General features: G+C 46.6%; 1 protein-coding gene and 1 non-coding gene across 2 annotated transcripts in view; one reads left to right on the top strand and one right to left on the bottom strand.

The window, feature by feature from the left end:
- Positions 1–3,134: 3,134 nt before the first annotated feature.
- On the bottom strand, positions 3,135–3,240 carry LOC115801794 (U6 spliceosomal RNA). Its single transcript, XR_004022139.2, has one exon. It is a non-coding gene; the product is annotated as a U6 spliceosomal RNA (small nuclear RNA).
- A 3,014-nt stretch (positions 3,241–6,254) lies between these two features.
- Positions 6,255–13,935, top strand: part of CLIC5 (CLIC family member 5) — a 107,710-nt gene continuing 100,029 nt past the window's right edge. The window contains exon 1 of the mRNA XM_022582051.2: positions 6,255–6,623. Within this exon, the coding sequence (XP_022437759.1) occupies positions 6,561–6,623 (63 nt within the window). The 5' untranslated portion in view covers positions 6,255–6,560. The remainder of the gene's footprint in view (positions 6,624–13,935) is intronic.

Consider the following 13,935-nt stretch of genomic DNA (forward strand, 5'->3'; position numbering starts at 1 on the left):
CCTTTTGTCTCCTGTGGTTTTCCTTTCTCTAGGGGCTGGGTATTTTTTTGGGGGGGGGGGAGTACGCGGGCCTCTCACTGTTGTGCCCTCCCCAGGTGCGGAGCACAGGCTCCGGACGCGCAGGCCCAGAGGCCATGGCTCACGGGGCCCAGCCGCTCCATGGCATGTGGGATCTTCCCGGACCGGGACACGAACCCGTGTCCCCTGCATCGGCAGGCGGACTCTCAACCACTGTGCCACCAGGGAAGCCCGGGGCTGGGTATTTTTTATTTTTGATGTGCTACTTCTTGGTCCCGATTTCTTTTTTCAGCTTATCTCTGGTTGTCTCTTAGGGTTCCAGAGTCCCCAAATCCAGTCACTCCTTATCTAAGACCAGCCATTCACTGATCCTACCAATTCAATAAGCAATTTCTAAGTCTCTATCAGCATCTCAACCTCGTCCAGCCACATCCTACTTCACATACACAGTAAATCCTGGTGGTTACGAAAATAGGCTTTAATGATGGAGAGACTTGGGTCAGAATACCAGCTGTGTTGTTTATAATTATCTATGTGACCTTGGGCAAGTTACTTAACCTCTTTAAGTCTTAGCTTCCTCATTTGCAAAATGAGACTAATAGCACCTGCCTTGGGTTATTATGAAGATGAAGCAAGCTAATAAGAGATTCAGAGTTCCCACACATGGTGGCCTCTTAGTAAATGTGAACTATTATTTTTGTTACAGAACCCTTTCCTGTGTTTCAGTTCAAAGCTAGAATACTTATAAAGACTTCACACTGTAATGTCCATTTCACTAATACCAGCCTTTGAGAGATATGAGTACAGAAGTCCAAGAGGAAGAAGAGGCTGTGAATAAAATAGGTGCCAGTTATCTATTCACTGATTCCATCAACCTTTATTCAATGAGCATGTACACTGTACTGGGAATATTATCAGTTTGTTTGCAGGTTTATAGCCGGGGGCCATTACATTCTGTGGGTTGTGCAAAAGAGACATAAAACTGGATTCCTCTCCTCAAGGAGCTTTCACTCTTGTGAGAAAGACATGACTCAATACTTGAAGGAATTCCATGAAGAAATAATACAGGAGCTAAATCTGCTCATTGTCAGGAAGTGATATGCACACTGCATGTTCTCAGAGGGTTCTAGAAAGAGCATGGCACCCCCAAAACTCTAGTGGAGTAATGAGTGAATCAGTGGGATGAGTGACAGTTGTTGACAAGGACCCCTGGCTTCAGTCCAGCCTACTCCCTGGCCTCTCCCTTTGCTGAGCACAAGTAGGCACTGTGTCTGCTAGGACAGAGATCACTGGCGATGTTGAGCACGCCCAAGAGCACATTAGTTTATGAAGGAATAGAATTAGCAACCCACCCCGTCCTCCTCAGGGCCCGACCTGTGACCTCATGCAGGTGGAAGCCCTCATCTCTCTGTGTCTACCCTCCCTTGATCCTCCTTCAGAGACACAATATGACTGGTGCTTCTGCAGCTGTCATCAAAATCTGCCAGGCTCCTCAGCTTGAACCTGAAGCCCTCGAGCTTGTCCAAGAGATCCTCTGCAGAGAATGTAAGGGTTGAACAACCTGACTCCTATATAAATAGCTACCTTGGGCAGATTGAGCGGATTCAACTAAATACCATTAGGTACATAAAAGTTAGAGCCTATAACTAAATGATATACTCTGGTACTGTGTAAGGTGAACATTTTTGGAAAATTTCCTTATAAGGATCATCATTGTTTCATGATGATATATTCTTTTTCTCTCGTATATATAGCGAGAAGTTTATTAATTTTATCGATGTTTTACAAGAACCAGTTTCTGGTTTCATTGATTTTCTCCATTGTTTTATCTTTTTTTCAATTTCATTAATTTCTGTGCTTATATTTATTATTTTACTCCTTCTTCTTGCTTTGTGTTTAGCTGGCTCTTCTTTTTCTAATTTTTTTAAAGTGGAAGCTTAGATTATTGATTTGAGACCTTTATTCTTTTCTCAAAAGAACACTTTACTTATAAATTTCTTCCTAGGTGCTGCATTAGCTGCATCTCACAAATTTTGGTATGTTCTCTGTTCATTTGTATTTAGTTCAAACTATTTTCTAATTATCCTTGAGGCCTCTTTGTTAACAAGTGAATTTCTTAAACTGTATTGCTTAATTGCCAAACATTTAGGGGTTTTCCATATATCTTTATTATTGGTCTAATTGATTCTGTTATAGTCAGAGAATATATGTTGTACGATTTCATTCTTTTAAAAATAATAAGGTTTATTGTGTAACCCAGAATATGGTCTATTTTTGTCTATTTTGGTGAATGTTCCGTGTGTCTATTTTGGTGAATGTTCTGTGGGTACTTGCAAATAGTGTGTATTCTGTTGTTTGGGTGGGATATTGTATAAATGTTTATTAGATCAAATTGTTTGATAGTATTACTTATGTCTTCTATACTCTTGCTGATTTTTTTGTCTTCTTGTGCTATCAATTTCTAACAAAGGAGTGCTGTAGTCTCCAAATGTAATTGCCTATTTGTCTTTTTCTTCTTTCAGTTCTATCGCTTTTGCTTCATGTATGTTGTAGCTCTGTTATTAGGTACATACACATTTGGGGTTGTTATAGCTTCTTGATGAGTTGGCTCTTTTAACATTATGTAATACCCGTCTCTTTATTCATGATGATTTCCTTTTTCTGGAGTCTGTTTTGTTTGGTGTTAATATGGTGACTAACTTTCTTTTGATTAGCATTTGCATGGCATTTTTCCTCATCTTTTTACTTTATCTATATCATTATGTTTGAAGTGAGATTCTGTAATGTGCCATTTATTAGTTTTCTGTTTGCTCTCTTTTTCCCCCTTTTAGATTATTTGAATATTTCTTGTCATTACGTTTTAATTTACATATTGGTTTTTTTAAACTATATCTCTTTGTGTAACTTTTATAGCTGTTGTTTAGGAGTGGTTACCATATACATACCTAACTTTTCTCAATCTGCTTAGAGTTCATAGGTCACCACTTCAAGTAAAGTATAGAAACATGACACCTATATAAATTCCTTTGCCTTCACCCTTTATGTCATATCATTAAATCTGAATATATTGAAAATCCAATCACATATGTTATAATTTCTTATTTCAACGATCATACAAAAATATGGGTGTTGCACAGATGCGCATGTCATCCTTTCATTGGGGCCATTCTAATCTTTGCTGTATCGTTCTAATTTTAGTACATGTGCTGCTAAAGTGAGCACTGAATACGTTTTTGAAGTGCTTTCCTAATAAGGATTTATCCAAAACTTGCAACAAGTTTGTGAAACTATGATTATTAGAAGTACAGTCTATATGATCAGGGAAGTGTTTTTCTCTGAAGAAAGCTAGAATTGCTTAACCAATTATGCTTTGACATGAAAGGGTACAAAATAAGGTCTTTTTTATCATGAACTAAAACAGAATGTGGAAATAAAAACTAGAAATATGCACAGAAATATTTTATAACCAAAGAAGAAATTTTTTTTTGCAAAATGAAAGTTTATAATATCAAAACTATCAGTTATCTGCAGAGATGTCCAAATGGGAGGTATTATCTAGAAATTAAAAGGGAACTGTTCCTTTTTTCAGTAAGTGGTAGATCTTTGAAGAAGATGAAATAAAAGCTAACTCTGCTAGGTTTGGGATTAGGGAAAGTAGAGGTCATACCACACGTTATTTAGCTCATAGCCAAGAAAATAATCACATGTGTAAAGCATCTTTCATTCATTCAAAAAAACAAAAACCCTCAAAGGCACTTTGGCATATAATTTTATTTACCTCTTTCACATTGCTATTGTGAATATTGTCCACTGTCCAGAGCAGGAAAGTGATGAGTCTGTGTGGCATGCAGCGAACGTAGCAGTCTCCCTCTGTAACCTTGTCCTTCCTGGAGTATGCGGTCATTGGCTTGGAATGTACAGCTATGAAGGTGACTGCTTCTCTAAAGGCTTTGGTGATGTAAGCCAGAAACCAAAGAGGAGGAGAGCAGTTAAGCCTCACCTTGATGAAGCTATAGCGTACCATGAGGGTTGCAAGTTAGGCTTGGTGACTGTTTTCTACAGTGAATAGGAGACATTTGCACTTGGAGTTTATGGGGAAACAGCCTGCCATAAAGGGCGGTCAGGATACCTTGCCATTTTCTCTGCCTATCAGATGCCTGACTATTCAGGAAGGTTCAGCTGTAGTGCCTTCTGCTCTAGGAGGTCTTTCTTTCCGGCCACTCCAACTGTGGTGAATAATCTCTCTAGGTGCTGACTTATGTAGCCCCTCCATGTGCCATGTGTGGCAGCCCTAGTCTTCCTCTCACGGGACTATTCTCCTGAAATAGATTTTAATCTACATTAAGACCAGGGCAGTGCCTTTGTTTCCCCAAAGTGCCTGAAGTTTGAGAGAGGCAGTTAGTAGAGTCGTTAAAAGCATGGGTTTAGTCTGTCTGAGTTCAAATCCTGATTCCACCATTTCCTAGCTGCATGACTAGGGGCAAGTTACTTAAATAACTCTATGCCTCACTTTCCCCACTTGTAAAATTGGGATACTAACACTATCTGTAAAGATTAAATAAGTTAAGACATGCAGAGTGCTTAGCATTTTTTTGCCTGGTACCTAGTAAGTACTGTCACTTATTTTTATTAAGCGATTACTTTTTTTTCTTAGAAAGCTGTGGAACAAATATATATTTGTAAGTAAGGCAAGAAAGAGCACAGACAAGCGCAGCTAAAGAGAAGGCAAAGAACACAAATAGAAGTTGACCAGATACCAGATGCGAAAGACTTAGCACCTTTTTTAAAAGAAGTGGAGTTTGGGAATGTAAACTGGTACAGCCACTTTGGAAAACTGTCTGGCAATTTTTTTTTTTTTTTCTTTGCGGTACGCGGGCCTCTCACTGTCGTGGCCTCTCCCGTTGCGGAGCACAGGCTCCGGACGCGCAGGCCCAGCGGCCACGGCTCACGGGCGCAGCCGCTCCGCGGCATGTGGGATCTTCCCGGACCAGGGCACGAACCCGCGTCCCCTGCATCGGCAGGCGTACTCTCAACCACTGCGCCACCAGGGAAGCCCCATAGCAATGTTTATTCAAGAACATTCTAATAGTCTAGAACCAAGCAATTCCATTCCTGAGTATATAGGCAACAGAAAAGTGTCCACGTATCGTGAAAGGATTTTTATAGAATGTTCATAGCAGCCCCATGGTAGTCATTAACTGGAAACTATGCAGATGTCCATCAACAGAAGAATCGATAAATAAATTACGGCAATAAAAATGGGTGGTTTCCAACTACACACAGCAGAATGGATGAATCTCACCAACGTACTGGTGAGCAAAGGGAGCCAGACACGGAGGAGAATATACTACGTTTATTATAAGATTCCAGGCAAAACTACCCGGTGCTGTTACAAGTCTCACCCCAGGTGGGTGAGAGCCTTGGAGAGGGAGGAGAGCTAGAGAGGAGAGATCAGAATGAGCTTTTGGGCGGGTAGCTAACATTTTACCTCTTCGTCTGGTGCTGGTTTCATGGATGGGTTCAGCTTGTGAAAACTTATTTAACTGTCCACTTACAATATGTGCATTTTTTGCCCCATGCGTGTATTATCCTTCACTAAACAAACAAACAAAAAAACAAACAAAAAAGAGAAAATAAGTAAAATAAGAGTAGAAAAGAAAGAAAAAAGAAGAGAATGCAAAAGACAAAATGAAAGGAAGAGGAAGAAAACCAGCCCAGAAGGTTACACATCACCCCCTGCCCATCCCTGCCTCCCCCTGCCCCCAGCCCTACTCTATTGATCCAGCACGAGGATGGCGAATGCATGGTTTTCAGGGTCCTTCCGTTCTCTTCCGCGCTACCCGCAGCCCCTCCCCACTCTGAGCACCCCTAAGGCAAGAAGGGGCTTTCCTCGTGGGTAACGCTGCTAAGAGAGTAACTTGGAGGAACTGATGCTTCGTTAATGAACGTAAAGCTTAAAGCCATCTTCCCTTTCTCTCTCTTCTCTTCTCTTCTCTTCTCTTCTCTTCTCTCATCCTCTCCATCCCCCCACTCCCATCCCCCTTTACCTTTCTCAGGGCATCCTCCTACCCCAGGGGCGGTGCCGCCCGGCCGGTCTGCACGCGCCCCGCAGGCCCTGGGGTGCGGGCGGGGGCCGCGCTCGCAGGGAGCCCCTCCCGCCCGCTGGGGCTGACCCCGCCCCGCGGCGCCGGCTATTTTGGGCGCGGGCGGCGACCGCGGGATCGCTGCCGGGCGCGGATCCGGTGACACCTCTCAGCGCGCGGCACTTGTTGCTCTCAGGACCTGCGGGCCATCCCTGAGCCCACCTTTCTCCCTCGCCGCCCCCTGTCCCCTCCTGGCTTCTCTCCTTTCCGTGCGATCGCCCGGGACACCGATCTCTCAGGCACCGCTGTCACCGGCTGGAGAAATAGATTAAAGGAAATAAACTCCCTCCGCAGGGGGCCCAGCCGGGCAGCAGCAGCGGCAGGAGCTGGAGCGCTGGCCCGGGCGCCGCAGAGGTGGCGCCTCCCCGGCCCGGGACGCTGGCCCCGGGCGCCGACGGCATGACGGACGCGGCGACGGCTAACGGGGACGACAGGGACCCCGAGATCGAACTCTTCGTGAAGGTAGGTCGGCGTCCCGGCGTCGCGGCTCACGTGCCCGGGCGCTGAGCGCTCTGGGACGCGGACCTTCCCCAGGGAGCGCAGCCCAGCCCTGACGGTCCCTTGGGTGGCCTTTCTGTTGCTTCGGGGCTCCCGGGAGGGATGGAGTCAGGTGCAGTCTGGCAGGTGGCTGTCTTCTCGGAGAGTCTGCTAGGCAGTTGGTCAAACCCGCCGCAGGACCAGCCGTCACCCTACCCCGGCGCGATTTTGGCCTGCCCTGAAGGGCATCTCCAGGTGCAGGGAGATGGCAGGAACCTGGCTGGACCCCTGAAGCTTTCTTCTAAAGTTGCGGGGTGAGGGGAAGGAAGAGGGAGAAAAGAAAGCATTACTACTAATATGACCTTTGGCAAAGCAAAAATAACATTTCTTAAAATCCCCCTTTTCTCTTTTACTCAGTGCTATTAAAAGAAAAGCAAAAGGAAACAAAGACGTTTTCCTGCTCTGTGACCGGCAAAGCAGAAACCAAACACTCCACTCGCCCACATTATTGTAATTGTCATAATTATGCTTCCGCGGGGTTGTAGCAGGAAAGGCTAGGGGTAACCTGGGGCAGACTGGGAGGAAGGGGCACAGGGGAAAAAATTAAATTAAGTTGCCTTGCTCCCTGGGCAGAGACGGGCTAACATCCAAACCTGCTGCACTTCCTTTGCAACCTGGAGGGGGAAGGATGGAGGCCGAGGCAGCGTCTCCCGGTCCTCGAGCGTAATAAGAAAGAAACATTTGATAGGTCTTCGTGCAGCAGAAGCGGGGAAACCTGAGGCGCAGGGAAGTTGCCTCCGGGGCGGTGCAGAGTCGCCAGAACTTGGGGGAGGGGGCGTCGGCTGGCTGCCTGAGCTCAGAGACCTTTCACAAAAGGGAAAAACCCGCAGAATGCAGTTTCCCTAGACATATACAGGTAACTGAGAAGGGAAGAGAGCTTGGTGCCTGTCAGGGGCCTCCTGGCTGAATTTAAAAGGCATATATATTCCCCAGGGATGGGGAATATACACGTCTTTTAAATTTGTTTTGGCCAAAGGATCCTTATCTAATACAAACTAATTAAACAAATAGAGTTTCACAGAAAGTATAAGATCTATATGACCTTTTGGTTTTAGGTACCTTTTGTCACCTAAAAAATAATAAAGCAGTTGTGACGTATCTTACACTTGGAAATTGCTCTGTCTCAGTTGGTCCAGCCTACCACGAAGCTTTGTTAAATTTTTTCGGCTGGATTTTTTCATTTTGGAGAGTTATTTTTCAAAATTATCCATAGATATTACGTTTGTTTTTTAGTGAGACTTACTTTCCTCAACCTGTTTCTCTCCCCCCAAATGAGGCTTCTGTCTCCCTCATTTGGTTTCTGGGACCCCTCTGGGAGGATTTCTAGGCTCTCTGGCAGACCAGGTAATGAAAGAGGTCATGTCCTCCCAGGCTGGGCAGTGTTGGACCCAGGGCCCGGCAGGTCTGCCCTGACCCCCAGCGTCCAAGCCTGCGGTCTAGGGAGTGAATACGGAGAGCTTTTACAGAGCAAGGAGTCTTGCTGTTCTTCTTGAGGAAAGCTATTCTAGGACTTTCTCAGATTCCTTGGGAGCAGGTAGTTTCGCGGTGTCAAGTTCCTGAACGATATTTGAAACACAAATTGACTCTTTTAGAGCCAAAGGAGCCCTTTGCCCCGCTCCTAGGTGAGAAGACCATTCTACCTGCACCTTCTGAATTTCATGTTGGCAGCTTGGAGGGTTTCTCCATTTGTATAGAAAGCTCACTTCGCAGCCCCCAGTGCCCGCAAGAATTCTAAAGTACCCGTGTTGTCATTTGCTTTTTTTTCCCTAAAGGAAAGGAACCCATGAGAGCCAGGCAGGCCTTCTTGGTCAGCGCAGAAACCAGATTGATGAGGGAACAAAAAAATCAGATAGGAAAGCTCTTTTGATTCCCCCACCCCCCTTTTGAGCTTCTGGTCAGTAGTTATCATTTACAGGGACAAGTAAAGGCTGAAAAAAAATTGTGAAAATACAGACACTGCCCAGGCTTTGAACGGTTTCCTGTTAGAGAAGCAATGTCCTGATTTATAGAATCAGGTATTTCCATAGTTTGCCGTGTCTCTTAGCTGTATGATTCCCATCAGAAGAAGGTCCTTCTTTTTTGTTTTTTAAAGAAGATGTTGGGGGTAGGAGTTTATTAATTAATTAATTTATTTTTGGCTGTGTTGGGTCTTCGTTTCTGTGTGAGGGCTTTTTCTAGTTGTGGCAAGCGGGGGCCACCCTTCGTCGTGGTGCGCGGGCCTCTCACTATGGCGGCCTCTCTTGTTGCGGAGCACAGGCTCCAGATTCGCAGGCTCAGTAGTTGTGGCTCACGGGCCTAGTTGCTCTGTGGCATGTGGGATCCTCCCAGACCAGGGCTCGAACCCGTGTCCCCTGCATTAGCAGGCAGATTCTCAACCACTGCGCCACCAAGGAAGCCCAAGAAAGGCCTTCTTGTTGAAGGGGTCAGGTATCCGAGGTGATCTCTGCAGGCCCAGCGGGTTGGCTTCTAGGAAGCCTCCCAGGCAGGCTTGCCTCACCCAGTTAAGAGTTGTGATGTGGTCATCTTCAACAGAAGGGGACACCCTCCCCCCCGAACCTGGCCTGTCCCCTGGGTGTGTCATTCAAAACCTCCATAATCCAGAGAGTTTCAAGAACATACGACTCTGTGCCACGTCAACTGATACTCATCTGTTACTACTGCCGCTGCTAATAATAATACTAAACGGCAGCGTTTTAGGACTTCGGGAGCGCATTCAAATACCTTATCTCATCAGATCCCCAGCATCCTTGTTCGTGAGCCTTGGTTCACTCAGGAAAAGTGATGTAAACAAATAAATGTGGCTCCCAGGGACCTCTTGAGACGTGATGCTGTCAGAGCACTTGGCAAGCGGCCGTTTGCTCTCCCCGTAACAACCTCAGGAACGAACGATGATGATTTGTCCCGTTTCATGGTTGAAGAACTCAGGTGCTCAGGGAGCGTATGAGAAACGCCCAGAAGTAGATGGCAGTAAAGAGCATTCAGACCCAGTCCTCAGCTAGCAGTTTAGACTCTAAATTTCTTCCTCTTTTCCAAACACCCATATGTCAGGTCTTGCACCTTCTTTTGCCAAGTCAGGCTTTCAAGTGTTTCCAAGAGGACACTTCCTGGCAACTTACTAGTCCATTCTAATGTGGTCATAAAACGCTCTCAAAGCTCCTGCCCAGCCCTGCTCTGTACTCCAAGTCTCTCCCGTCCAGGGAACTTTCTAATGGGGATGTTTAAGAGATCACAGAGGTTTGAGGAGGTCAGCTCTGATTCTCATTTCCCAACTAATGTGGATGGGGAAGAGGAGACAGAGACCTGGGTTCCGATTTTGTCTCTGCCTCTCATTTGTCGAGTGACTCTGAACAAGTTCAGAGTGTATGAACAAGTGTATGAGTCCCAATACACCCCTCTTAAAACAAGAGGGTGGTTACAAATAAGGTGCCCGTATCTTGAACTGTCCAAACCAAGACACTTCTGAGAGAGAAAGGAGGTGCTACCAATGGTTAGGAACAGGTGTCACTGATGTTGTGCAGGACGTGTGGCCACCCCGGTTATGAAAATACCTCCCCCACAGACTGGCTGTGAGGATGCCACAGGAACAAATAGAGGAAAGCATTTTGTAAATTGGAAATTGCCATGAACACATTGACTTCGATAAGGATATGAGTTCCATGGCCGATAGAACCTTTCTTGATCTGCAGGTCCCTGATTTGCCTTAGAGAACAATGGCCTGGCTGATTCCTCACTCGCGGGGCTATTTTGAGAATAAATGAGATCATACGCAGCTGGGACTTTGATCACAAAGGGAGGACAACAGGTTAGAGTTGATAGTGGCGGTGAGTGTGGTTTATTGAAAGAAAAAAGAGCACGGAAATAAAAGCAAAACAGAAAGTGATTTGGGAAGACAAATACAGGATGCACTGCATAGTTAGATCTCCATCTGTGTCGACTCCCTCACCCACGGTGCCACCCCTAGACCCCGGAGGTAGAAAGCCACCAAAGTGAAGTGATGATGGTGTACCAGTTGGCAACAAGTGTCTCTTGGGGCCAAGGGTGTGAGTTTCAACAGAAACCAGTGGTTCTCAACTTTGGCTACATATTCAAATCATTTGGGGGAGATTTTAAAACTCCTGATGCCAGGCTTCTCCCCAGGTCAATTACAGCAGAGTTTCTGTGGGTGGGACCCAGAAGTGGTATTTTTTACCACACCCCCAGGTGACTTCGGCGTGCAGCTCTGGTGGAGAGCCACTGAGTCCTCATCAGAGGCGGGTCCCGAGGCAGTCAGCTTTGCCACAGCTGAACTAGGCGGCCTTGTTAGTGCAGATGAATGTCTAGAACTTCTAACAGCCTCTGGGCATCGTGATCATCCCGATCAGGAGCATTGTTGGTAGAGAGCTTGCAGCCAACCGGTGCTCCATGAACAGATGCTGACGGACTATAAAGCCCTATCTGCAGGACTCCAGAACAATCCGTGCATGGGGTCGGTCTAGTAAATGATCATCAATTCAGCCTGGGGGAAACAGAACGGAGTCCTGCTGTTTGTCTGATGGAAATGACTAGTCTTTTCATTTACTGAGTGATCCGAAAGGCTCTGACAGTGGTGCAGAGCACCAGTCAAGACGTGGTGACCCGTGGTGTGGTCATCTGACTTCCAGAACAGGCAGGATCAAATCTTCTTGTGCTGCCTCTCAGACCCCAGCTACCCACTGGCTGCCTGGTCACCTGCCCAAGCATGGGTTTATCAGGTTTTGAAGCTCCTTTTATCACATTATGCCACTGTTTTTCTTTCCCACTACCTCCTGGTTTTGATCTTCGGTCAATAATCCAATACACCAATTCATCTGCCCTGCTGTGTCAGCGAGTGCATCCTTACCTGGTAACACACCCATGGGAGTGCTAGTGTCAAAGGGTAACTCATACACGTCCCAGGTTCCCTGGCAGGTGGTGGGAGTGAGGACTGAGGGTCTCAAGATGCTAAAGCCCACAAGCCAGTGGTGTCAGGTCCTGCCTCCCTGCCGACTTGTACTGTTTCTCTGGGTGTTTGGTGGCTCTCTCCACCCAGGGCAAAGAGCCCATCAATTTAGACAGTCAGGTCAAAAGCTTTCCATTCTTGGTTCCTTTTGAGATTCCAGATGCTGGGCCCATGTGAGTGGTGACAGGAGGTGTAGTAGAAAAGTGCAGTTTTCGGTGTCAGACTGAGGGTCGTCTGCTGTGTGAGCTAGGACAGGCTGCTTGACCTCTCTGGGCCACAGTTTTCTTACCACTGCAGTACTGATAATGGCAATACCTATTTCCTGGGGTGGGTGTGAGCACTGAATGAGCTGTGTATGAATCTGGGGTCTAAGTAAAGCTTCCTCTGCAGGCCCAGTATAGCCCAAAAAGTGAGAAGCCAAGCCTTTGCTTGTCCCTTCCTTGATGTGTCCCAGAACTCAGACACTCAGTCCTATGTTCTGCTGCCTCGTTGCTGGAGCCGGGACAAAGGCCTCTGGGAGCCCAAGCACAGGGCAGCTGTCTCTGGATCTGATCGCCTCCCACAGGGCTGCTGCTTCAGGAGCTGGAGTCCCCCACAGGCCACTGTCTGAAGTAATGTAACCACAGGGAGAGTGTAGATCCCTGACCAATGGGTGGGTTCTTCCAACTCAAGGGATGTTGATTCCTCCTGTAGTTGCTCCCACATAGCTCGAGGGGCTGGACCAGGATGCATCAAACCACTGGGGGTGCCCCTCCCCTTTCAGCTCCATGGGGATGATACTTCCGGGGCTTTATCCCCTTCTTGTCACTGGATGCCAGGTGGGGCCTCCCAGGCTCATCTGTAGGTGCTACAACTTTGACCCTTCAATAAGGAGAAGGCTCTGGAGTCCAGGTCCTTTAGTTCCAAGAGGACCCCTGGTAGATTTTCTCACTTGCTTGCAAACTTCAAGCTCTGCCTAGCCATAGTTACTCTCCTAGAAAACACACACACACATTTACATGTGTTATCTATCTGGACTATAGGAAAAACATAATAGACTCTCAATATCTGGTACCTTTAAAAACTGTTACCCGGGAGACATTCTCAGTTGTCTTTTTCATCGAAGCTGGGAGACCAGAAATAGTGAAGAGGCGAAGTGTTTAAAGCATGGGCTTCCTGAAGGTGTGTCTCCACCCCGGGGCATCTTAGATATGACGCTGCTTGTGAGGGGTCAGCTCCAACTACCAAGGAAGTGTCTCTGCCAGCTCCCTGAGTGAGAATCTACTTTGCACACTCATATATTTATTCAAGGAGTATCTTAGTTCTGAGATGTGAAGTGCTTTAAGGATAAATAAGATAGATAATCTGCTGTCAGAACTAAAATGAATTCTTTCTGGTAAAAAGAAATGGAGTTTTTAACCTCTAAAACAAAGTCCCCTCTAGCTCTGTTAGCACGGGAAGTTTCTTTGAGTTATGTTTATTGCAGCGCTTATGGTGAACAATGGCTAGGCCACGGGCGCACAACCTTTGGGGCATGAAAAAGTCACTGCAAAGCTTTTTCATGTGGACTTGCCCAGCCCTGTCCCCAGAGATTCACATTCAGGAGGCGGGGTTGAGTCCCAGGCATCTACCCCTGGGTGATCCTGGGATTCATCAAAGATTGAGAACCACTGGCCTAGATCATGGGTAAGTAGGGTTGAACCTACCCAGTGGAGGATCCAAAGGGCAAGAGAAAGTCGACTCCCCACTGGAAGCGTGCATTTCCTGGGATGGAGGAGGCTGAGGCAGATACGCTTATTAGCATGAATCACCCCAGATTGACCCTAAATAAACCAGAAAAGGGAAGAAAGGAATGCTTTTTTTTTTTTTTTGGCAGTCCGTGGGCCTCTCACTGTTGTGGCCTCTCCCCTTGCGGAGCACAGGCTCTGGACGCGCAGGCTCAGCGGCCATGGCTCACGGGCCCAGCCGCTCTGCGGCATGTGGGATCTTCCCGGACCAGGGCACAAACCCGTGTCCCCTGCATCGGCAGGCGGACTCTCAACCACTGCGCCACCAGGGAAGCCCAGGAATGCTTTTGACCTTTCTTTTACACTTGCTTTTCTTCCTTTGTAATTTTTTTATGATATAGGTGTGACAAGTAATTTAAAAAGCTGGGCATGAAGGAAATATTAGTAAGATAAGAAATGTAGGGAGTTAAGAGATTAAAAACAATCCATCAATCAATTAACCAATTAACAAACATGTTTATGGAGCCACCTACTCTGTGCCAGGCTCAGTGAAAGCTGAAATCAGGGAGGGGAG

This window comes from Delphinapterus leucas, chromosome 10 (assembly GCF_059928025.1).
Source record: "Delphinapterus leucas isolate spDelLeu-1000000601 "Yukka" chromosome 10, BTC_Dleu_Yukka2, whole genome shotgun sequence".
Taxonomy (NCBI): domain Eukaryota; kingdom Metazoa; phylum Chordata; class Mammalia; order Artiodactyla; family Monodontidae; genus Delphinapterus; species Delphinapterus leucas.